The sequence below is a fragment of the Cantharellus anzutake genome (assembly GCF_015039405.1).
Source record: "Cantharellus anzutake strain C23 chromosome Unknown EI90scaffold_8, whole genome shotgun sequence".
Lineage (NCBI taxonomy): Eukaryota > Fungi > Basidiomycota > Agaricomycetes > Cantharellales > Hydnaceae > Cantharellus > Cantharellus anzutake.
Window position 1 is genome coordinate 131,326 of NW_024066958.1, and position 25,190 is coordinate 156,515.

Sequence of the window (25,190 nt, forward strand, 5' to 3'; positions counted from 1 at the left end):
GATAAAGAAAGGGGAAGAAAGAGAGAAAGGAAAGAGGAGGAGAGACAGAGGAAGGAAGAGGGAGAGGGTTGGACAGCGGGGAGCGGGTGTGGTGTGGCCGGGTGGGTCCGGGTGGACCCGGGTCAGGTGGGTGTGCCCTGACAGGAAGCTAACTTCTCATCTTCCCACAGTGGCCACAATATCAGCAAAACCTCCGGGGATACCCGGAAGTCACATGAAGGGGTAGGAACCAGGCCCGGAGCATGCGGCGCATGGAGCGTGCATGCATGTGGGAAGCGCAGCGGGTGGAAGCGGGTCCGGATGCGGGTCCGGGTCCGGGCTAGTCAGGGTGTGTGCCCTGACAGGGAACCCCAAAAGGGAAGGCCTCTTCAGGCCAGCTGAGTCAGAGATCTAGGGAGGGAAACAAATTAATGTGTGGTAACTGCAAGAAAGAGGGGCACACTGCAGAGCAATGTTGGGCAGAAGGAGGCAGGGCAGAAGGGAAAGCCCCAAAGGGAAGAGGTCTGAGACAGAAGAAGTTGGGGAAAGGGCAATCAGCTAAAGTAGCTGAAGCCAAAGAATCAGGAGAGGGGTTCTTGGTATACCTCGCACATGAGACCCTTGAGTCTGAGACTGCACTAGTAGCCTCAAAAACTTCCCCCTTCACCCACTTTGTCATTGACACAGGGGCTTCATCACATATGACCCCTGACTCCTCAATGTTCTCAACTTATCAGAAACTCACTCACCCAAAGAAGATCAAAACCGCTGACACTTATATCGATGCAGTTGGTATTGGTGATATCGAGGTCCAAACATTCATGGGAGATCAATTCCATCCTGGCTGATTCACAAATGTTCTTCATGTGCCCTGCTTAAACAACAATCTTCTATCTGGCTGACAACTTGCAAAGAATGGTCTCAAAACCATTATTGAGGAGGATCACATTGACATCGTAAATTCCAAATCTGGAAAAGTTGTCAATCATGCATACCCACATGGAAGTCTCTATAGACTCTGGGTAAAGATCATGTATCCCAAAACCGCAAAGTTTTGTCAAGTCGAAGTTGCAGAGGATGATGAGCATGCACTCACAACCCAAACCATGTCAACTTCCAAAGCCAGCCTAGCCCTACATATGTGTCAGGGCACACCCGCCCAACCTGCCTCCACCTGGGCCCACCTCACCTAGTACCTCTTCTCTCACCCTGCACCCTTCCTTCATGCCCTTTCCCCCCTCTATCCCTCTTCCACCTCTATCTCTATCTCTATCTCTATTTCTATTTCACACAGATGACCTTTCCCTTATATCTATGTATTACTGACCCGCCCGCGACGTGCACATGACATGCCTAGCCCTGGACGCCCCAGACGGCTCTAGGGTGCAACCTAGTGCACATGCGTGCAGCATATGCCCTCGGGATCCCCCATGGGGACACCCGGGTGACTATGGCTGTATGCAGGGTGACATGGCAGACCTCATGTGACCCAAGCCGCATGTATATAAACACACCTGGGGTGGGAACTGAAGAAGTAACCTTCTTCTCAACATTCCCACTTCAGTCTAAGTGGCCAGGGATTGCTGTCCTGCATTGGGCCTGCCAGTACGCATGCCCGATCTACCCCCATGAGGTCCTTAGCACCAGACGCTACGCCCGGACCGCCTCGACCCTGGATGCATCCCTGACACTATGGCACCAGAGGCTTGGACATGTTACTGAGGATACAATCCTAAACATGGAGAAACATGGGTCAGTGGGCGAAATGGAAATTACGGAGAAAGGAAAGGGATGCTGCATACCTTGCCTAAAGGGAAAGCAAACATGCAATCCAATCCCTAAATCCACCTCAACCTGCTCATCCAAACCACTAGGCCGAGTCTTTAGTGACTTATGCAGCCCGATCACTCCAGAGACCTGCGAGGGTCACCGTTATTTCATCACTTTCACTGATGATTATAGCTGGTACACCCATATCGGACTTGCAAAGACCAAGGACTCAGCGCTAAATCTATTCAAAGCCTGGAAAGTGAAAGCTGAAAAGGAATCTGGAAGAAAGGTTAAAACCCTGCTGTCAGGGGACAAACCTGGGTCCCCATGACCCCTCTCTCTATTACCCAGAGCCTGACCTGTAACAGCCCATCTCAGGGCACAATGCTGCTGTGGGTAAGAAAGTGAGAAGAAGGTTACTTCTCACTTTCCTACAGTGGCCACAATATGAGGAAAACTTCCGGGGATACCCGGAAGTCACATGAAGGCAGGATCCAGGGACCAGAGCATGCAGCACATGGATCATGCAGCGTGGGAAGCGTGCGTGGGAAGTGGAGCGGGTCCGGATGCGGGTCCGGGTCCGGGCTAAGTCAGGGTATGTGCCCTGACACCTGCGCACAGATGGAGGTGGTGAATACACATCTGCTGACTTCAAAACTTACCTTGAGTCTGAGGGAATCACCCATGAGATCACAAATGCTTACACCCTTCAACAGAATGGAGTTGCCAAAAGGGTAAACTGCACTCTAAATGACTGTGCACAGTCAATGCTAGAAGATGCAAAAGAAGTGCTTAAAGTCAAGCAACTTCCTCCGAGTTTCTGGGGTATTGCCATATGACATGCTGTCTGGATTAAGAACCGGGTATTGACCCGAGCTCTTGACCAGAATTAGACACCATTTGAGGCCTATTTTGGTCGAAAACCTTCACTCAAATCACTGCGACTATTCGGATGTGTTGCCTATGCACACATTCCCCAAAAGTTTCAAATGAAACTTGGGGCCTGGACAGTTGAGTGCATTCACATTGGGTTTGCTGAAGACAAAAGAGTGTACTTGTTGTGGGACTGCACTAAATGCTGGATGATAGAGTCAAGGGATGTTGAGTTTATTGAGGGAAATGAACATGAGAGGGTGAGGGTGAATGTAGATGATGAGGAAGAGGGAGTGGAAGAAAAAGTTGGAAGATCTAAAGGAAGTCCAAGTAGTCAGAATGCCGTTTCAGGGGGGGACAAGGACAGAAATGGTGAGAATGATACAAAAACCAACTCACCTAATGTACCCAAGAACCCATCAATCGAGAACCAACATTCCGACCTTAATCCTAAACCCAACACCGCTCCGAACCCAAATCCCAATCCAGACCCAAATCCTACTCCAAATCCACCACTCCATTGGATGACTCGTAAAAATGCTGGAAAGCGACCCATCAGACCAGATGAAGATCCGAAGATGGATTTGGGTTCTAGACACACCCAAGTAACTATGAAATCAATCCCAAATGTGGAAACAGTGGGCAATTCTGAAAAGAATCCAACTTCAGTGGGCAAAAATGAAGAGAAAGTTGAAACACTCAACTTTGCTATCATGTGTGATGGCGAAGAATTTGCCTATGTCGCAGCAACCTCTCCCTGGAGTTACCACAAAGCAATGAAAAGAAATGATGCTGATGGCTGGATGGCAGCAATAACCAAAGAATATCAAAACCTTATCAATTGAAAGGTATTCGAGGAAACTGATGTTCCCGAAGGCATTCGAGTCCATGATGGCCAATTGGTTTTTGCTGAGAAAACTAATGCCAAAGGAGAAATCGTAAAAAAGAAAGTTAGACTGGTGGCAAAAGGATATACCGAGGTTCTGGGAGTGGATTACTTCCAGACTTACTCACCCACACTTGGCTGCGACACTTTATTTGGGTGCCTCACCTATGCCACTGGACACGACCTCGAAATCCACCAGTTAGATGCTGTTGCTGCTTACCTAAATAGTGACCTCCAGGAGGAGATGTACATCAAACCTCCCACTGGAGTCCCAACGACACCGGGAAAGGTGTGGTTGTTGAAGAAGGCCCTGTATGGCTTAAAGCAAGCCAGCCTAGAATGGTACCGCACGCTCCAAAAGCACCTGAAGTCACTTGGATATCAGCAATCTGGATACGATCCATGCTTATACTACATGGATCACTCATGCTTCATCCTCGTCTATGTCGATGATCTGTTACTCGTTGCTCCAAAGTCCAAGTTGGCCAGCATGAAGGCCGAGGTTACCGGAAAAGTTGAGATGCGGGACCTAGGAGAAGTCCATTGGTTTTTAGCAATGGAAATCACGCGCAATAGAGCTGCATGTACTATTATGATAAGCCAGCAACAATATGTCACCGACATCCTTGTGTGATTCAGGCTGGAAAAAGCATGACCAATGAGTACCCTGATGGCCGCAAATTTAAAACTTGAAAAGTTAAACTTACCAGAAATCGATCAAATGCTATACCAATCTATGCTTGGATCGCTAATGTATGCAGCGATTAGCACTCATCCTGATATATCCTTTGCTGTTGGATTGTTATCTCAACACGCTGTGGCCCCTGGACAACAACATCTATCCGCTATCAAGCAGGCATACCGATATCTAAACAGGACGCACGACCTTGCACTGACATTTGATGGAAAGAAATTGGACAAGGGTTTATGTGGATTTTCCGATGCGGATTGGGCTGGAGATCCTAGCACAAGAAGGTCAGTATCTGGATACTGCTTCATATTCGGTGGTGCTGCAGTAGCGTGGTCTTCAAAGAAGCAACCCACGATAGCGCTATCAAGCACTGAGGCCGAATATATGGCCACCACACATGCAGGGAAAGAGGCTACTTATCTATTAGAACACCAACTTTGTTTACATCGGAAAGTTTTGTGGCGGTTATTCATAGCGGTTATTCTGGGGTGCTTTGAGGCGTTGGGGGCGTTTTGCCCTCCTTATTCAACTTAAAACTCCCTTTGTACGATGACGTTGCCACTCAGGGAATGTCGCGTATATAAGAAGGGATTTCTTAGACTTTTCTCCCTCAGTGTCATATCCATTCCCGGCCATCAACTTCCGGTCCCTCCGATCCCTCCAGCCTGCCTCCGCTCCTTCTTTACTAACCTCGGAGCTCCTGTATTCCGCAATCCTCTCGGTACCCCTCGATGGTCACCACCCCCTCCTTTCAATTTATTACCAACACCTCCCTAAGTACAGAGCCCCGAAGACTTCCGGACAGCTCTGACGTCCGCTAGTGCACTCCCGCCTCCGCTGGGCAATACACTCGCCTGCCCTGCAGAGCCCACCTTCGGGCCCATCCCTCCTTTCCGTTTCTGGGTTATCGCCTGCCTTTCCGTTAACCCCGCGACCCGACTCATCGGTAATATTCAGTCAGCTAATGTTTAACCCCATTAGCTCCGCTCCGTTCGGCTCTGTTAGAACTTGCGGATTCGGACGACTCCGGAGTGGAATCGGAGACTTAGCGTGGAAGGACCTCAGCCTCAGCGACTCAGGCGGAGCGCTGTGCCATTGCTGGTTGTCCTAGTGAGAGTCGGCAATGTAGGTTGAAAACTTTCACCCCCACGTGACCTGTTTTCTGCCGGAATTATGGTGAGTGTCTTGATGTTTCAACACATGGCCCAAAACTCATCTGATCTCTTGATCATTGTCATTAGTGACAAGCTATGGTCCTCGGGCATTCAGGACGCTAATTATTTTGTAAGTTACTCCATGGATTTGCACCGATCGGCCATTATCATTCATTTGCCGCACCCTGCACCATTCCCCGCATTCTTCTGCATCCAATTGCTAGTGCCAGTTCCCTAACCTTGTCAGCTTTTCTTGGCATATGGCTGCTGAGAGGAACCAGAGGAACCTGGAGCCTGTATGCATTCAACTGCGGCCCCAGCTGTGCAACAGTGGTCTTCGGGTTCCTTGCCCATTCTACATCATCTGTCAACTCAACAGCCTTCAATTCCTCGAGTTTGGTAGCCTCCTTGGCTTCCTTCATCTCCCTTTTCCTTCGATTCTTCGCGGCCTTCGCAATTCCGGCCTCTGCAAGTAATGCCCTTCGAGCCTTCTCTGCCCCCAATGCACTAATCCGTCATCCTGCTGCCCGCAGCATTTTCTGTTGTACCGGTGAGAGCCTAGTTGAAATGAATTTGTCAACGTCATTGTGACGGATCATCATCTCTGCGTTAAGGGTGTCCAAAGTCTGTGTTGGATTTCGTGTCAATGTGTGCCGCATCTCCCCCAGAAGGCCCTCATTTATGTCATTGGTCGTAGGCATGAAGGAAAGTTCCTTCTCTTCTGGACTCATCATGTCGATCTCTGACCCTTTTGAAAGTTCAGTGGAAAACTGCATCAAGGAGTCGAGTGCGCGCTTGTTAAATGAAATGAACGCATCGCGGAGGTCAGGGAGGCTTGGGGAAAGATCTTGAATAGCCTGAATTGTATCAGGTCTAATCCATTGGCTCCGCTTATCAAGGTGAGCAGTATTTGGCTGAGCGTCTTTGCCTAGCACTAGGTCGGGATTTGCTATGATGGACTGCATGAAGGTAAAGACCTCTTCATGCCAACCTCCCTCATCTAGCATATTGATCTCCGCTGGCCCTCCCCTCCTAGCGTGTTCCACATATGGACAAGATATGGAGAGGTAGAACAAGGACATAACTGCAAGCTCGGTAAGTGTAGGAATATCTTTGAGTGCGTCATAGAGATTTGACTCAATGTTGGTGAATTCTTGTTTTTCTTTTGAGTCCCTGACATATTCAAGGAAGGCAATGTACAATGGCACTCTGGCAATTAACTCGCATGCCGCTTCCCCATGTGAACCATACCGAGTATTGGAGACATCGGGAAAGGGGGGACATGATTTCTTGAGCATCTTTTCCATAAAATGGCGATAGACATTGTGATATCCTTTTTTGTCATCACGATGGTTTAGCAGGAGGCCTGCAAGAGTTGTAACTTTTACTCCCCCACCATCGTGCCCGGAGGATAGCTTTGGTTTGGTGTCCATAGGTACTGATGCTTTGTCTTTGTTGAGAAGTGGCCGGGGTGGGATGAGTTTATTGTCTGCCCAGAAATCATTAAGGGCAGCACAACCAGCTTTGAATACGTTGAGGTCTTTGTGCATTGAGCAACCAACCCAGACAAAATTGAAAAATTTGCGGCGCTCCTCCTCTGTTAGCATTGCCGATGCTTTGGTACCAAGCTGGTGAATTGACTGAAGCTTAGCTGTGGCAAGAATTTCTTCCCTCTGAGTCTCCGAGAGAGCTAGCCAAGCACTATCACCCCCTGCTGCCGCTATGGCAGCCATCTCATCCCTCACACAGATGAGGTTCTGCTCAGCTTCCGGAAGGTCCATCCATGAATTGCAGCCTAGTTTCTGAATGCAGTGTTCTGTCTTCTTTGCCTTTAGTAGTCGGGCCTTTTTCTTTTGGTCCTCCGTGTGATCTGAATTGATACCTCTAAGTTTCACATAAACTGAGGATATATCACTGAGATTCTTGGACTCGTGCTGGGCTTCTGTCTCCAGAATATCCCGGACCACGTCATCAAATCCCTGCACCTGTGCTTCACTGGTGTGGGATGTTGCTATTTGCATGGCAACAAATCGGGTTTTTTGAACTTGAGGGGTGGCGTCAGCACCCGGCTTCTCGCAATTATAGTCTGGGACTTTCATCACGATGCAAGTTGACTCATATTGTGTTTTCTTGTGAAAAGTACCATCACCACTTGTAGTAAATGCTGTCGAAATTTATTATCCAATGCCACTTAAAAATGCTCATATTTTACGAACCTTCAGTGGCATTTAGCTCTGATGCTAGCTGGAGTTTCCCCGCTTCAAGGGCCTCCAGGACAATTCTTTGTACACTGCGAGGACTCGGAGGTTTCTTGAGTGGTCGTCCAAGCATTTTTGAGACTTCATAAACTGCTTTCCCAACACTCCGAAGGGGAATTCCATCTCGGACCAAGCAACGCATCAAGGAGCGTGCTTCAGGAGAGAATGCACCATTTGAGATCAATGGTGAATGGGACATGTTCTTTGCATATCTGTTCATCTTGGATCTCCACTCTTTCTGGTGGTGAAGGGACCGGGTCAGATCCTTGACCTTTCTTCGCAGTTTTGATATTGTATTTGACTGTTTCGTGTTTGTCTTTTTGGCATCTCGGGCAGCAGAATGAGCAATTGTGGTCTCCTTTGTTTGGATTTTGAGCTGGGCTTTGGTTTCTATACATTCCTTTTGTAATGTAATATTCTTCTTTGCTGCGCGCTTTGTCTTTTTGTTTTGGTTCCATATTTGACGTTGTAGATTGTGTTTTTCATCATTCATCCCCTTGAGAACTGATTTATATGTTGAGACTTTCTGTCTCAGTGTGCGAGTTAATTTTTGCTCAGCCTCGGAATATGACTTGATTGATTTCTTTCCATTATTGTGCACGGTGATATTGACTGTTGATGCCCTTTTCTGATTGAGAGAGCGGCCTTTCCTTCTAACTTGATTCCGCTGTGAACCCATGCTAGATAACCTTTGTATTAACACTTATCCCAACCTCCTCTGTGGGCTGTGAATGCATTTCTGGCGTGAAAAGGGCCTACCTCAAACGCTCACTCGGCTTCGGCAACTTCCGCATGCCCGTGGTGATCCCAAATCTTTGAAGCAAAAATTCTCTTTCATCTCATAGTCTCAAGTCCCTGCAGCTGAATTAAAAGTCTATTCTGTTGACCCTGCCTAGGTATTGGTAGGTTTCGATTTTCAAATTAACGCCATCTTTAGTGTTTTTTCAAGTGATTCCTGAACAATGAAGCACATTCAAAAAAAAAAAAACCTAAGGTGCACTAATATGGGTCACTATGGACACCATTCCATGTTTGTTAGGGTCTTATGTTCATTGTGGACAGAGGAAAACATCCCGCCATTGTTGGGATAGTTAGCACAGCCACAAAACCGTGGGCGGTCACAACCTCAGTTGCCGACCCTCAGTCCTAGGGGTCCCTAATTTCGGATCTAGCAGAGGGAAAGTCTCTTGGGGGGAATTCATGTCGATTTCGGACTGAGGTTACAAGTTACTAGGTACATTGTATATAAGGAGGGGTCCGGAATCAAAAGGAACAAGGGTAGGACAAAAGGAGACAAAGGGAGATGGAAAGAGGAACAACACCGAGGGTCAAGTGTTTGACTCAATGGTGTTTCCCAAAGGAGGAATGAAGGGCCAAGGCCCAAGGAGGAAGGAAGGAGGATGGGAGTCGGGAATGGCTAGCTGACTGAATAGAAGGAAGCAGCAGCCCAAATAGGAATGAGGGAGAATAGCGGAATTGAAATGGACAATGCAATAGTTGCAAGGTCCGGAGTAAGTCCGGAAAGTCCGAACTCGGAAGTTAAATTCCGGAATATTGGCAAACGTAATTAAATGGAATGAGCTAACCAATACAATGGGTATAAGCGGAGGTGGGGTCAAAGTCCGAGGTCGGAGCTAAGACCGGAGGTTCCGGAGACAGAGACGCAAACGGGATTCCGGAGCGGAGGTCCAGAGTCGGGAGCATAGGTGTTGCATACTCGTCTGGAAGGTGTCGAGGTTGGGGTCGGACCCGGAATGTTCCGGAGTCGGACCAAAGGTGGTGTTGGAGCCGGAGGTGGGATAACCTCTTGGGAGTCGGCAAGGAGAAGGTGACGGAAGGGAAGTAGGGCTCCGGAAGTCAGGTTCGGAGTTCCGGGAGCCCGGAGCAGAGGTCGGGATTGTATGGATATGACAGGCTCCGCCATTTGTGGACCCGTCTTTGCTGTAACCATATATATATCCAGTTTGTACATAGGTTACACTTCAGTAATAAAATCGACTAGAGTTACCCCCCTTCAGTTCTGGTTGCCAGTTAGTAAGTTAGGGCACGGACGTGTTAGTAGGCACAGCGCTCTTGGCATAAGTCACTGAGGCCGAAGCCCTCCGCCACAGAGACTTTCCTTCGTCTCGAATCTGGTCTCTGACACTCAGATCTCTTGTCAGAGTCTGAGGTGAGAACGATCTCTAATAATCTCCTTTATAATTCATGTATAACTCTTGTCGCAGTCTAACGCGGCATAGGTATTTACAATTAGATCTCTTGTCAGAGTCTGAGTCTGATGCGGCATAGTCACTATTCTAATAGGTTATGAGCCTAACTATGACCACTAATGTTACAGCTGATGGTTCCAAGTGTCATATCCATCCCCGGCCATCGACTTCCGGTTCCTCCGATCCCTCCGGTCTAACTCTGCTCCTCCCTCACTAACCTCGGAGCCCCCCGTATTCTGCAATCCTCTCGGTACCCCTCGATGGTCACCACCCCTCATTTCAATCTATTACCTACGCCTCCCTAAGTACGGAGCCCCGAAGACTTCCGGACAGCTCCGACGTCCGCTAGCGCACCCCCGCCTCCGCTGGGCAATACACTCGCCTGCCCTGCAGAGCCCACCTTCGGGCTTATCCCTCCTTTCCGTTTCTGGGTTATTGCCTGCCTTTCCGCTAACCCTGCGAACCAACTCGTCGGTAATATTCAGTCGGCTAATGTTTAAACCCCGTTAGCTCTGCTCCGTTCGGCTCCGCCAATTGCGGACCCGTTTCCGCTGTAACCATATATATATCCCACTTGTACATAGGTTACACCCCAGTAGTAAAATCAACTAGAGTTACCCCCCTTCGGTTCTGATTGCCAGTCAGTAAGTTAGGGCACGGACGTGTCACTAGGCACAGCGCTCTTGGCAGAAGTCACTGAGGCCAAAGCCCTCCGCTACAGAGACACTCCTTCATCTCGAATCTGGTCTCTGACACCAAGAGTATTTACAACATCAAAAAACTCAAAAGTGATGGATGGAACTATTGGATGTGGGCCATACACAGCTGAATGATTCTCACTGATCGAGGACTCTGGGATATCATCAATCCCAAATCAAAGTACTCAACCAGACCTTCTCCCCCTCCCCCCTCTTCCCCTTCATCCTCTTCTGGTAAACAAGCTGCTGCCTCATCCACCCTTGATGCAGACGAATGGGACAGAAAGAACGGCCATGCACTGACCCAGATCGGACTTACCCTCGAAGACATGCCTTTGTCCATTATTGAAGGGAAGGATACCGTGAAGGAAGCATGGCTAACCCTGTTCAAACGTTACAATGGTGCTGGGGCACAGGATGCTGCGAGAGTTATGACTCAGCTTCACCACTTCAAACTGGACGACTCCAAGCCAATGGAGCCTCAACTGATCCAGATGCATGAACTACGAGACTGCTTAGCAAGTCTTGGCGATACCTACACTGATGCTAAATTCGCCATGATTGTATCGGAGGTGCTACCAGATTTGTATGAGACACTACAACAAATAACGCTGGCCAATATAGATGATGTGTCAACACTGGCTTGTGAAAAGTTGATAGCACAAATCCTCAGAGAAGAAAAGAGGAAGGCAAAACCATCCTCATCTACCGTCCTCATTGCCAAATCTGGAAAGACACCTGACAAAAACTCCAGTAAGTCTGATGGAAGGAAATCCAACAAAGAATGTCCGCACTGCATGAATCCAAACTGCAAGCGCAAACTCGGACACACCTTTGAACGATGTTGGGCTGAAGGGGGAGGATCGGAGGGTGTCAGGGGACGGACCCCGGGTCCCCATGACCCCTCTCTATGACCCACAGGCTAACCTGTAACAGCAGCCCATCTCAGGGCATAACACTACTGTGGGTAAGAAAGTGATATAAACAAAGGGGCAAGTAGATACACTTGCCTACTGTGGGTAAGAAAGTGAGAAGAAGGTTAACTTCTCACTTTCCCACAGTGGCCCCAATATGGTGAAAACTTCCGGGGATACCCGGAAGTCACATGAGGTGGGATCCGGGGTCGGATCATGCAGCGCATGGAGCGTGTGGCGCAGGAAGTGCGCGGACACGGGTCCAGGTCCAGGCTAAGTCAGGGTATGTGCCCTGACAGAGGGACAACGTCCACCTAAGGTGGACGAAGGACAGAGTTTGTCAAAGGGGGCCAAGAGGAAGGATGCTAAGGTTGATGTCCTCATGGCAGAGGAACATGCAGCCGTTGCAAGGAGCAATTGCGACAACATGACTGAATGGATCGTGGACTCGGGTGCATTATCTCATATTTGCACAAACCGGCATTGGTTCTCGACATTGTAACGGGTCTATCACCTAGACTCGAGACAGAGAGAAGGGGGAGGGTGGTAGTGTGCGTGGGTGTGGTTCGTGGGGCCGGGTTTTGGTCCTGGGGCGCTACCGGGTCTGCTAGAACCTCAAACAAACACTCACCTACGTCTCTCTTGGACGTCAAGGCTGAGGATTCTGATAAGAGGGGTCTTAGACGTAAGCAACTAACTCAGAGGGGGTGTTAGGGTCGTGGATGGTGTCTTTGCCACTTGGATGTAACTTCTGCTTGTCCCTTCACGGGTCTATTCAGTACTAACTTGTTATGTACAAGCTGTTATCTAGTTTATATGTGTTTGAAATGGAATGAATGGCATGGGGGATGTAAATGGGCCGTTAGGCAACCGTAAATGATGAATATCCAATTGGGAACAAAGAAACAATAAAAGAAAAATGAATGGGGAATATGTGATAATGGGTCCGAAATGGAAATTGTGAAGGTTAACTCCGCAACACTTGGCCACAGCGCCCGCCTATCCTCCCGTCAGCAACCTCCTCGTCTCCAGCTTTCCAACGAGCCCTTATTCGTCCCATTTGGTGCAGTAGTTCTTGAGATGTGGCCATTGACAGGTGCTGTCAAGACCATGTGAAACCCTACACCATGCTGAACCATCCGAGTATGGAGTTTCCATTCTGGGAAATGCTCCGTGGGTGAAGAAGGAAGGTAGAGCATCACTATCGGGTGGAAAAACGGCTGGGTTGTGTGTGTGGGTATGGAGGTCTGGAGAGGGGGTGAAATTGGCGGCATGGTTGGGCGTGGGAATTTTGCTTGGGGTTGTCGGGAATGATGGGGAAAATATGGAAAAATAAGGAGTGAGTGTATGGAGTGTTGGATAGTGATAGAATGAGCATCGGGAGCGTCAGTGGGTATGTAGTGGGTGTTTGTGGCCAAATTCTGCAGAATCCGACTTTTTGCGGTACACGGAGTTGTCCCCACAACAACGTACTCACCTCTCCACCCTCCTCGACCAATTTACCTAGGCAATAAACGAGCTCTCTTTGCTACTGGCCAGGGACAGATCAAAGTTGTCCTAAATAACAGGACTAACGATCGCCACATCATCATCAGCAACGTCCTCTACTGTCCAAAGATTGGCACTAACCTCTTATCCGTTACACACCTAACTTCCATTGGAGTGCGAATCCAGTTCTTGACTAATTGCTGTAAGATCCTCAACCCAAACAATGAGCTACTCAGCATTGCAAAGGCATCAAATGGCCTCTATAGGCTACCCTGCATTGTCAGCCAATTGGAATCTGCATTCATCACCAAGAATCTTGGGACTGGGAATATCGATACCGCACTAGTCACTCGAACAACAACGGCAACGGCATCTCTTGATGTTTGGCACACCCGCTTAGGACACATCTCGACGCAATCGATTCTAAAGATGGTCCGTAGCGGTATGGCCATGGGTATGGAAGTGATTGGAGATGGGAAGAGAGGCTCGACCTACTGCGAAGAGTGCGAGGCTTCAGGGCACTCACGTTCCCCCATTCCTGAATAGACACTCACCGGTTCAAATGAAATTCTCGGGCATGTATTCTCCGATGTTTGCGAAGTCCAGACTGTGACTCGCGAAGGATATCGGTACTTCATCACCTTCATTGACGACCACTCCCGATACTTGACCATCTATCCTATCAAAAAGAAAAGTGACGCCCTTGAAACCTTCAAGGATTTCTTGGCCCAAGCTGAATGGCAATCAGGCAAGAAGTTAAAAGTCTTACACACTGATGGTGGTGGTGAGTATTTCTCAAATGAATTCTCACATTACCTCAGGGAAATTGGTATTGTCCATGAGAAAACAAATCCCAATACTCCACAAGAAAATGGCGTCGCTGAGAGAGTCAACTGAACCCTCATTACGATGATGATCGCCATGCTTGAAAGCGTGAAGTTGCATGTGGGTTGAACAGCTTGGCCTTATGCACTTCGACATGCTGCGCTCATTAAAAACATCGTTCCCCACTCTGCACTCCCCGATGGCATCTCTCCACACAAACTCTGGACAGGAAATAAGCCATCAGTCTCCACCATACGTACCTTCAGCTGCAAAGCCACGCTTGCTATCCCCAAAAAGCAATGGGACAAGCTTGCCCCTAGGTCTATCACGGGAATCCACTTGGGTCTTGCTGTTGGCAAGAAGGCGTTCGTGATCTATGAGCCTGAAGCCTGCAAGGTTCACAAATCTCGTGATGTACATTTCTTCGAGGAGTCTCCTGAACCCGAACACGTTACGATTGAGTCCTCTGTCATAGAGCCGTCGTTGCATGTCGTTGATAAGGACAAAGAGGCAAGAGGAAATGGGAATGGTGATGGAAGAATGGGAGAAGGAGAGGAGATTGGAGATAAGATTGATGAGATAAATGATGGCGAGGAGGAAGAAGTCAGCGATGAAGGACAGGGTGATGAACTCTTAGGGGGAGATGTGGAGGACGAGGTCATCCCAGAAGCTCCCTGACGATCAATGTGTGAACGGCATACACGAATCCAAGACGATGATGACCGTTATTTTGTCACTTCCTACAATCGGGCCAATCAGCCTGTAGACACCCAGCCAGTGGGCATCGAACATGCTCATGTAGCACAAACCGAAGTGCCACTCACCTATAACGACGCCATGAACAGGCCTGACTCCGATGCGTGGCTTGAAGCCTGTCAAGATGAACTGCTATCCCTCAAAGAAACCCGGACGTACGTTCCAGTTAAAACTGATGAGGTTGAGGTTCGTAATATCGTCGGGTGTTGTTGGGTATTTGCGTTAAAGAAAAATGCTGATGGAGCAATTGAGTGCTATAAAGCTAGGATTGTGGCCAAAGGTTTTGGTCAAGTTTATCATGTTGACTACGATGAGACTTTCACACCTGTTGTCAAATGGGTCTCAATCCGGATTCTACTTGCTATCGCTGTGCCGCTCGATCTCGAAGTCCATCAGATGGATGTTAAAACCGCGATCTTGAATGGCAACCTGGAACACACTATCTATATGAAGCCACCAGCAGGCTGTGCCGATTATGGGAAGGACGACATGATTTGGAAGTTAGAGAAGAGTTTGTATGGGCTGAAGCAGGCTTCCAGAGCCTGGTACGAGAAGGTGAAAGAGGAGTTTGGGAAACTCGGGTTTCTCTGATGCAACTCTGATCATGCTGTGTTTGTTCAGCGTGGGAAGGGGAAGATCTTCTGTATCATCGTGCTCTACATCGATGATCCCATGATTCTGTCTAACAACCTCAAACTACTCAGTCACAAAAAGGCCCAACTCATGAAGGTATTCAATATGAAGGACCTTGGCGAGATCAACTGGTTTTTAGGACTCGAGATCACTCGCGATTGACCGCGGTGCTTAATCTGCATCTCCCAGTCACGCTATGTTAAAGACATCCTCTCTGATTTTAATTTCACTAATTCTCACCCTATTTCTACTCCAATTGCATCCAATTTTAAGCTACCCTGACTCGATGCTCAATATCCGCGATTATCAATCTCGTATCGGCAGTGTTATGTACGCCATGTTAGGTACACATCCTGACATTGCATATGCAGTGGGCGCTCTTAGTCAGTACTCTGCAAATCCTGGAAAGGATCACCTCGTTGCCGTTAACCGTGTCTTCTGGTACCTCAATCACTCGCAGAACTACAAGTTGGTTTACAACGGTAAAACATGTGACAATGACTTCACAGGGTACTCCGACTCCGATTGGGCTGGTGGGCCACGCGATCATCGATCTATTTCTGGATTTGTTTTCAAGATTGCAGGAGCCGCTGTCTCATGGAGCTCAAAGAAGCAGTCTTCAACAGCACTTTCGAGTACAGAGGGAGAATACATGGCATTGACACATGTGTCTAAAGAGGCCATATGGATACAACAATTTCTTGGTGATGTCCTCAGTCCACCTTCCATCCCACACACTATTCTCGGTGACAACCAAGGCACTCTTGCCTTAGCTGCCAATCCCACCTTCCACGCTCGTACTAAACACATACGCGTCAGGCAACACTTTATCCGCGAATGCATCAGCAATGGCGACATCGAGCTCGATTATGTTCCAACAGGCGACCAGGTGGCTGACGTTCTTACTAAGGGACTCGTGCTGGCCAAACATGACAAATTTACGAAGGACATGGGTGTTATCGATGTTAATCATTGTTGAGTGGGCATATTAGAACACCAACTTTGTTTACATCGGGAAGTTTTGTGGCGGTTATTTGTAGTGGTTATTCTGGGGCGCTTTGAGGCATTGGGGGCATTTTGCCCTCCTTATTCAACTTAAAACTCCCTTTGTACGACGACGTTGCCACTCAGGGAATGTCACGTATGTAAGAAGGGATTTCTTAGACTTTTCTCCCTCAGATCTCTTGTCAGAGTCTGAGGTGAGAACGATCTCTAATAATCTTTATAATTCATGTACATATAACTCTTGTCGCAGTCTAACGCGGCATAGGTATTTACAATTAGATCTCTTGTCAGAGTCTGAGTCTAACGCGGCATAGTCACTATTCTAATATTATCTGGATCACCTACTCGACAACTCCGACATATCCTCCCAAAAACCCATCACCATCTTTGTTGATAATCAATCAGCACTTGCCATTGCCGAAAATCCTATATTCCATGCACGAACAAAACACATTGATGTCAGACACCATTGGATCCGCGAAAAAATCGAAACTGGTATCTTGAACCTGGAATATGTCCCTACTGCCGATCAAGTGGCAGATATATTCACAAAGCCATTACCTGCATCAAAATTCAAGAAGCTCAGATCGAGTTTGGGATTGGGATGAGTCAACAAGCGTTGAGTGGGCATGTTGGAGTTACAACAACGTGTGACTCACTAACCAAACTCACATGATCTTACTTTTCGTGTCCATTGTATTGATACCGTGACTGCAATTGTATATAGGTAATTGTTTTAGTCTATTTTCCTTTTCCCCTCAGTTCTTCATTCATGGAGACTGAGGTTAGTATCTTTGGTTTTAGTTACTAGTTACATTACTTACTCTGTACTATAGCTTCTGCATTAGGTTAGTATTAACCGTAGGATATTCAGTTCTTCATTCACAGAGACTGAGCTTCCACATTAGCCCTCCTATTAGCGACTTCAAGGGTGTTCCACCAGTATTCATTGGGACCATCTTGCCTGACCTCAATCTCCCTTTGACAACATTTCTCAATTTCTGCCTTCCACAATTGCCACCTGAGAATGTCCAGATATGCCTCACATACAGCTCTAGTCCTCCAACTATCATTCCACTGGGCCTTGAAGCAATTAAATCTCTACCATGGCCTTCATTGAACTCTATTTGGCAATTCATCTCCATTAATCCACCATCCACTAGCCAGTCTATATCCATTGAAGGTGCCATGTATCTGCTTGACATGGTCTTGATCTTGAAATCTATACTATTAGTATGGGATCTTCAAGATGTTTGGCATATGGCCACCATGTGGCTGACTGATGGTTTGCACCAAGAGGCTTTACCACAAGACTTAAGGGATATATTCTACTCATTACTTGGTATGATGGTGTGGTCCAAATGTGTGTGAGGCTTTAGGGATGGACTGGGGGTTAGTTTGTTGGTCCGAATTGCATCACATGCATGTCTAAATGACACTGACCATGAGTGATACTGCTCAATCCTTTGTGTGGAACTTGATGCCATTTGTGCACCCATCCAAGTCGCATCACTGAACTTTTTCAATAGAGTATGTGAATTTTTCGGCAAAGAGAGCCTACCTCCCAGGGTGTATGGCTCTCGATCTTACTGTCTCATGCGAGAGTGGGCAGTGCAGTTAGTGGATGGGAAATTGAAAATGCTTGCTGGGATTGCATTTGTTAATCAAAATCACTGGATTGCCATTGTTATTGAAGGCAGATCAAGTGTTAGAACGGGCAGATTCGGACGACTCCGGAGTGGAATTGGAGACTCAGCGTGGAAGGACCTCGGCCTCAGTGACTCAGGCGGAGCGCTGTGCCATTGCTGGTTGTCCTGGGGGTCCCTAATTTTGGATCTAGCAGAGGGAAAGTCTCTAGGGGGCATTTCAGGTGAATTTCGGACTAAAGGCCTAAAACGAGTATGTACAAGCACCGATATATATAATGGAGAGGGTGAAAGCACAAGGAAACAAAGGGGGTCCGAATCGGAACGAAGGCGTCTGAACGGGAACAAAGGGATGACAGAAGTGGAGCGGTACCGAAGGTCATAGGGCAGAACCTATGGTACATCCGAAAGGAGGTAAGGAGGGCAAAGCCCAGAGGGGCAGGAGGATGAGGGGAAGTGGGGATGATGACTAACTGGCTAGAATGGGAAGAAGCAGCAGTCCAAATAGGGATGAGGGGAAAATGCGAAAGATACATTACAAGCGGCGAAAGTGCTGAAGACGATCCGTGGAGCTTGGAGGTTGTGGAGCTTATGGAGGTTACGGAGGTGGGGTTGAAAGTCCGAGGAATATTGGCAATGGTGTTTACATAGTATGAGGTCACCAATGCAATGGACTAAAGCTGAGGTGGGGTCAAAGTCCGAGGTAGGAACCATGATGGAGTCTCGGAGCAAAGGTACGAGCGGTGTCCGAGTACGGGGTATGGGACAGCGGCAAAAGGTCGTAACTTGGCAGAGGGTCAGCAGAAGAGGGTCAGAGGGAAGAGAGAGGAGAGAGGGAAGGGGTGAGGAGTGGAGGAGAGGAAAGGTGTTGGGTCCGAAGGTGAGTGTCGGAGCGGACGGGAGAAGGGTAGGAGAGTGATGGAAGGGTGGAGGTGTCATGAGGAGGAGTAGGAGGAGGAGTGAGAGGAGTGATGTTTGGTCCGAGATGAGTATCAGAGTGAATGGAGATAGGGTAGGAGAAGGGCAGGAGGGTGGAGGTGGCATGAGGGGTGAGGGGAGGTGTGGTGTCAGTCAGGACCGAAGGTGAATATCGGAATGGACAGCGGTAGGGTAGGACTCTGGAGGTGGTGAAGATGGAGGTCCAGGAGTCAGTTTGGGATCGAGTATGTACGGATATGACATCAAACTTGGGGACTCACTGTTTAATTCAATGACTGCACAACAAGTCCCCATTTACGCAATCTCACTAGTGAATGCACTTTCTCGATGGCTTACTCATCCTCCCTTCATGACTGGTCCTGTCAAAACTGTTCCACTCCCAACCATGTGTCAAGATGATATATCCTTGTGTGGCCTTTATGCACAAAATGCACTTGACAACTTCTTACAGCCTCGAATATCCAGAGTGAAAGACCTACTGAGTTCACAATTTCACCTCCATCTGTTTGCTTTTGTGCAGGTTCTGAATCATCACTTGGTCAATGTGAGCATTCCAGTTCATTTCTAATTTGAACATTGATGTATTGGTTACCCAGACCAGCACATCAGTCAATGATGTGATTGAACAAACATTATCACTATTAGTACCCAGTGCAATGCCATCTCCACCTGTATCTTCAGCATCGCTAGCATCCCCAGCACCCTACTCTCCTCCTGAGCCAACACCATTCCCATCACTGAAAGGACCAAGAGCCATGGCTCCCAATGATGCTATCCCAAAAATGGCGAAGTTAAAACTAGATCTCCATAAAAATACAACAAATGGTGAGGGCATACTTGGGTATTTCCCTCAAATCACCCCAGAGGAAAAAGCCCTCAAGACAAAGCAGCAATTTGAAGTGTTGCATGAATCAGGGGCATTGTGCACTGTCAAAACCTGAGGAATGAGTCTGAGTGCAGATGGGGCTCAACTAGAGGGGTTCTGAGAGCTCCAGTAGTGAACCAGAGCTTCTCCAGTCTGCTGGGTGATACAAGAGGCTCTAAGAAGGACATGGCCTCAGTGACTTGGAGGGAGCGCTGTGCCTCCATTACATCTCTAGTTAGTCCTTAATTTCAGATGTCTGAGGTATCTTGTAGGAGGGGGTCACAAATCACTCATAGGGGAACTTGGGGTAAGTTTTAGTCGAGATTAGAACTGAGGTACAATGGGTTCTAATCTATAGGTATATATAGAGGGAGGAGGAGAAGGACTTTAGTCAAAGTCTGAGTGATACCGAAAAGTACTGAAAGGTTCTGAACAATATCTTTAACAGGGAACTGAGGTGTTGGGTTGAGGAGGGTGGAGTAGAAGGCCAGAGGATAAATGGGAATGAGAAATGGGTAAGGGGAAGTTAGCCAACTGAATGGAAAGAAGACAACAGTCATACTATAAATGGAAGATGACTAATTTAAGATGATGAGAGCAGGGTCACTGGAGGATATGGGTAGCTCTGAAGCTGGAGTTGCATATCCGAAGAATGTTGGGTGACTCCACTAAATGAAATGGAAAGAGGAATGGTTTAGAAGTATATAACAAGATGTCAGAGGTCTGTTGGGAGGTCAGAGCAAATCCAGAGGTTCCGAATGTTCCAACTCAGGACCAAGGTTCCGGGATGGGGGTGGCTAAGGGTGAACGTGCTGAAGTCCAGGCTGGAGCTGAGACAGTATGGAATGGAGGGTGACATTGGGAAGTAGGCAGGTATGGTGTAGGGGATGATGAGGCTGTGAGAAGGTGTAGTGGGGTGGGAGAGTGCAGGGTCGGGATTCCGGGATATGACATGCACCGAGGCTGCAAAGTTGAGGGAAGTGAAGATTGCAACTAATCAAAGGGAATACAATCGGGTACAACAAGCTAATTTACATGCTTGTAAGAAGAGAAACCTGGATGATGCACCAAGAGATGAGGCTGATAAAAAGATCTGTTGTATTAGTTATCTCACTGTCCTTTTCCCACTAAAAGTTGCCATAAACAGTGTTGGATTGGCACTCTGGACAGTACAACAAGCTCAGAATCACAAAGTTCAGATCCACCTCTGAGTGTTGGATCACTGAGCCCTGCTCAAATGTCACGCTGTAAGTGTGGACTTAGGCTCAAGGAACATGAAAAGAATAGGGTGAAAGGCCCTCATCAAGGTGGATGGCAACAAATGAAAGAGATCAAAGAAGCAGTTCAGACCTATTGGTGGGCCCCCACATTTTTTCTGCTTCTGATGGAGGCAGCAAAGAAAGTTCATTGGGTGGGCCCAACCAAGATTGTGCAACAGGCACAATGTATATTGCCTTTGCTATTCAAGAGACTCACATCTCAAGTGATCAGAAGGCATATTGTGAAAGGAAGTGGGTGGAATGATGATGCCTTGAGGAAGGCTCCACAACGAGACTCTCCTGGAGGGAAAACAATGTGGCAAGGGGTTTTGGTATGTAATATTTATGCACCAATTATTGTGAGGTTTGTCATCCAGGTTCTTCCCCCAGGATGGTTATCCCGAAATAACCACTGAGATTACTCAGAAACTTAAGGCCTTGCATCAAATAGGCACTGCTGTGTCTCTTAGTGATGTGTGCTGTCTGATCATAGTGACGATTCAGTTTCATGAACTTTCTATATTTGAGAGGAGGTTCAAGGATGGAAGTGTTTTTCGCATAACTGAGGGGTGGGTCTTAAAGTTTCTTCACAATATTGTGGGATGGAGCTATCATAGGCCCACCTGGGCCTCACAGAAGGCACTGGGTGATGCCGAAGCACTGATCCATGTTTCACTGCTTCATTATGTAAGTGTGGTCAATCAACTCATACAACATACCTGCTGAGCTTCATGTCAATTCTGATCAAACTCAAGTGATCTACTCTGATCCAAAGACATCGGAATTGGTGCAAAGCAAGTTCCAGTTTTTGGAAAGGAAGAGAAGTGTGCAATCACAGTGACCATTGCGATCTCAGCAAGTGGAGCAATGCTGCCACTCCAGGCTGTTTTCCATGGCCACTCATCCAGGTCACTTCCCCCTCCATCGTCTCCTTGCTATGATGAAGCCCTGGAATTGGGGTTTCACTTCCTCATCTCCAATACCGACACATACTGGGCAACCATAGAGACGATGAAGCTATATGTCAAGGAGATCTTGGTCCCATACTTCATGGAACAAAAGAAGAAACTTTCACTCCCAGATGACTACCGCTGTATTTGGCAAATTGACGTGTGGGCTGTCCATACATCTTGGGAATTTCGAGAATGGCTCTATAGCCAATTCCATTGGATTATCTTCCTGGAGGTTGCACGGGCCTCTTTCAGCCTTGTGACCTTGTTATGCAATGGGCATTTAAGCTTGCCATTAATTGAGAGCACCGCACTGATACAATTAATGATATCCTTAGGCAGATGGAGGAGAAGGAAAATGTTATTGTGGTTCAGACAGGTCTTCCAGAACTGCAATGGTGGATGGTTCGCATCCTTGTCAAGGCATATCATGAAGTAAACAAACCCAACATTGTACTGAAGGTGAGCAGACCCTGAGATGGACTCACACATACTCATTCCTTCTATAAGGCCTTCAAGAAAGCACAATCAGGTGAATTCAGTCTAGCGCATCCAAGTCTCACAAGCCTGGCCATGCTTGACATCTTGAAGACCCTCCACATTGACAACCCATGTCTTTTTTCCGAGTTTTCAAAGCCATGCTCAGTTCCTGAGGCACCCCTGAATCGCACTCAACATGCAGATGGTGCACAACCAGATGAACCCCCATTTCCACCGACAACAATGAGCTGTCAGACATTTCCTTCAATGCCACACTCATGCATACTCTCACTGGGGAAGTTCCGGAAGGCCACCTGCTTCAACCAGCCACAAATACCCTTCAGCCTCAGCCTACACTTGTGAATGAACTAGACAATGACTTCCCTGAGGACGATGCTGATGATTTGGGTGAGGATGACAGTAAAAGTGGCAGCAAAGTTGGGGTTTCTGGTAGGAACTCCATGGAATCTGGTGAACTTGGACATGAGGGCAGTGTGGTGTCTTCTAGTTGGGGTCCAGGGTCGGCACATCAAGGGGGGAGGATGAGGAAACCTGTGGATTTGGCAGTGCGAAATAGATGGTGGGAGGGGTGGTAACGGTGCCTTTGCAAAATAATTTCTTGATTGTTATTTACAATGAAAAGTCCGTTCAGTTTGACTTCCTTCTTCAATAGTTCAAAGTTTGGTTGCAACATGTGACAAAACCATTTTTAGTTCAGTTCAAAACTCTTGTGTGACATGCAACTGAACTTATGGTTGTTTCCTTACAGTATATAGCAACCATGCAGGGAGATGAGACCTTTACCCTTCTTCTCATCTCATGCCCCGCATAGGCAAGTGTATATATTCTCTTTCTTTTACTATACATCTCATGCCCTGCATAGTGTGAGGACAGGCCAGATGGGGTTGAGGTCAGGGAGCCTCCGAGTCCGAGGCTGGGCCCTGACAGAAAAATGCAAAATACTTTTTTTTTTTGGTGGAACCCTCCATAGCTTGTGCTGGGTAGATTTTACTACTGGCTGGGTGATTATGGTAGTTACTCTTGCTTTGGTCTTGCCTTGTTTGGTGCTCTTTGCACTTGGTCCTTTCCTGTAACTCCACCATGGGTGTAAGGGATGGGTGGTAGAGTGATGATGCATGCTTTGCATGCTGTTATGGATATAGACTAGAATCTTATGGTCCGTGGGTGGACCCAGGGCCTCCCCCCATTTTACTTCTCCATCAAACCCCATGCCAAGCTTTCCCACTGGGTTTTGGTGCTGGCTGGGGGATTTGTTGAGTTTCAAGGGACTTCCCTTGACCATTATAACTTTTATATTAGAAGTCATATGATGTGTAAGGCAGATGCCGAAAATGTTTTCTCATTATCAAATACATAACCCACAAACCTTGTACCGCAATTGTAACATCCTCACCATTGTGCCACCACTGTAAACTCAACCTGTAGCCTCGGAACCATGTCCACCTCCCTATTCATCCTCTCCATGACAAAACTGCAACGAGGAGGGCATTCCCACACCCAACCTCCTGCTGCCCACTCCCACCAGTCCACCGGGTGGTTGAGCAGTCACTCCCATCCAACCAGAAGTTCCCATCAGGAACTGTAGCCTATCCCACCTCCTTAGGAGAGGGATATGGTCCAGGCAGCTCCAGGATGCCTGGCCACGCACCTGCGGGTCCCACTTCCCATGGTCACCCACTACCGTGCACTGGTCCACCAGCCTGCTTTCCCCAACAACTCCCACTACTGGTACGCTCCCGTGAGCACCAAGTCACCAATAGCCACCAACTGGGTGACTCCCTTTGGGAGTCCCAGTATCCCATGCTACTGATACACTCCATTGAGCGCCAAGTCACCGCTAGCCAACCACTCCCAGCACACCCGCTACCGGCATGCTCCCAGGAGCGCCAAGTCCCCATTAGCAGACAGCCAGGTGGCTCCCTCAAGGAGCCCACGTCATACTCGCTACCGGTATGCTCCCAGGAGTGCCAAGTTACCGTTGGCCAACCCACAGGTTGTACTTCCAGACACTCATCCCATTCCACTCTCCCTCCAATGGCTATGCAGCCACCTCCATTAGTGAGCTGAACGGTTCAGGTTGGGTTCCCCAGAACCCATTCCTGTAACACATGCTTTCTTTATTCATCTTTATTCTTTGTATACAATAGTGTCAGGGCATACACCCTGACCTAGCCCACACCCACATCCACACCTGCACTCACACCTGCACCCATGCCCACACCCAGCTGTTGCACTTCCTGTGCACACCCTGTCCAGGCCTCGGGTCTCATGTGACTTCCAGATATCTCCAGAAGTTTTCAATCTATTGTGGCCAGTGTGGGAAGATGAGAAGTTAACTTCCTTCTCATCTCTGACCCACAGTAGATTGTGCCCTGGATAGGGCTGGCTAGACTTGAGGCTGTGGGCCATAGGGGAGGGTCATGGGGACCCGGGAGTCATCCCCTGACAAATAGGGGGTTTCACAGTTGGCTAGATTGGGCTAAACTCAGGGACTAAACTGGGCCTAATCCAGAGGATGTTGGGAGTGAGTTTGGGGTGGGTTTGTGTCAGGACACACACCCTGACTAGCCTGGACCCGGACCTGCATGTGTGCTCCACCCCACATGCTCCACGTGCCGCATGCTCTGGGCCCGGTTCCCATTTCTCATGTGACTTCCGGGTACCCCCGGAAGTTTTCGCCATATTGGGCCACTGTGGGAAAGTGAGAAGTTAACCTCCTTCTCACTTTCTGTAAGGCCAGTTGGGGTGCTGGCCTTGGTGACTCCTCAATCCTCAGGCTGTCGAGAACATAGACTGTATGGAGCTAGTATTCAACAGGGGGGGAGGAGAAGAGCCAAGCTCCTTTTCCCGACCCTGGACACTATATATGTATATACAGTTGTTATACATT

The 25,190-nt window shown here is 48.0% G+C and overlaps 3 protein-coding genes across 3 annotated transcripts; all 3 read left to right on the forward strand.

Annotated features, from left to right (window-relative positions):
- Positions 1-19,074: 19,074 nt before the first annotated feature.
- On the forward strand, positions 19,075-19,666 carry EI90DRAFT_3118342 (uncharacterized protein; the record flags this gene model as incomplete). Its single annotated transcript, XM_039063094.1, has 2 exons — positions 19,075-19,269; positions 19,322-19,666. 2 exons carry the CDS (start codon positions 19,075-19,077, stop codon positions 19,664-19,666), a joined length of 540 nt encoding a protein of 179 aa, XP_038920161.1.
- A 1,161-nt stretch (positions 19,667-20,827) lies between these two features.
- Positions 20,828-21,265, forward strand: EI90DRAFT_3013277 (uncharacterized protein; the record flags this gene model as incomplete). Its single annotated transcript, XM_039056644.1, has 2 exons — positions 20,828-21,181; positions 21,227-21,265. 2 exons carry the CDS (start codon positions 20,828-20,830, stop codon positions 21,263-21,265), a joined length of 393 nt encoding a protein of 130 aa, XP_038920162.1.
- Positions 21,266-21,716: 451 nt separating this feature from the next.
- EI90DRAFT_3118343 (uncharacterized protein) lies at positions 21,717-22,875 on the forward strand (the record flags this gene model as incomplete). Its single annotated transcript, XM_039063095.1, has 4 exons — positions 21,717-22,066; positions 22,138-22,261; positions 22,310-22,484; positions 22,535-22,875. The coding sequence occupies 4 exons, from the start codon at positions 21,717-21,719 to the stop codon at positions 22,873-22,875; spliced, it is 990 nt and encodes a 329-aa protein (XP_038920163.1).
- Between the last annotated feature and the right edge of the window lie 2,315 nt (positions 22,876-25,190).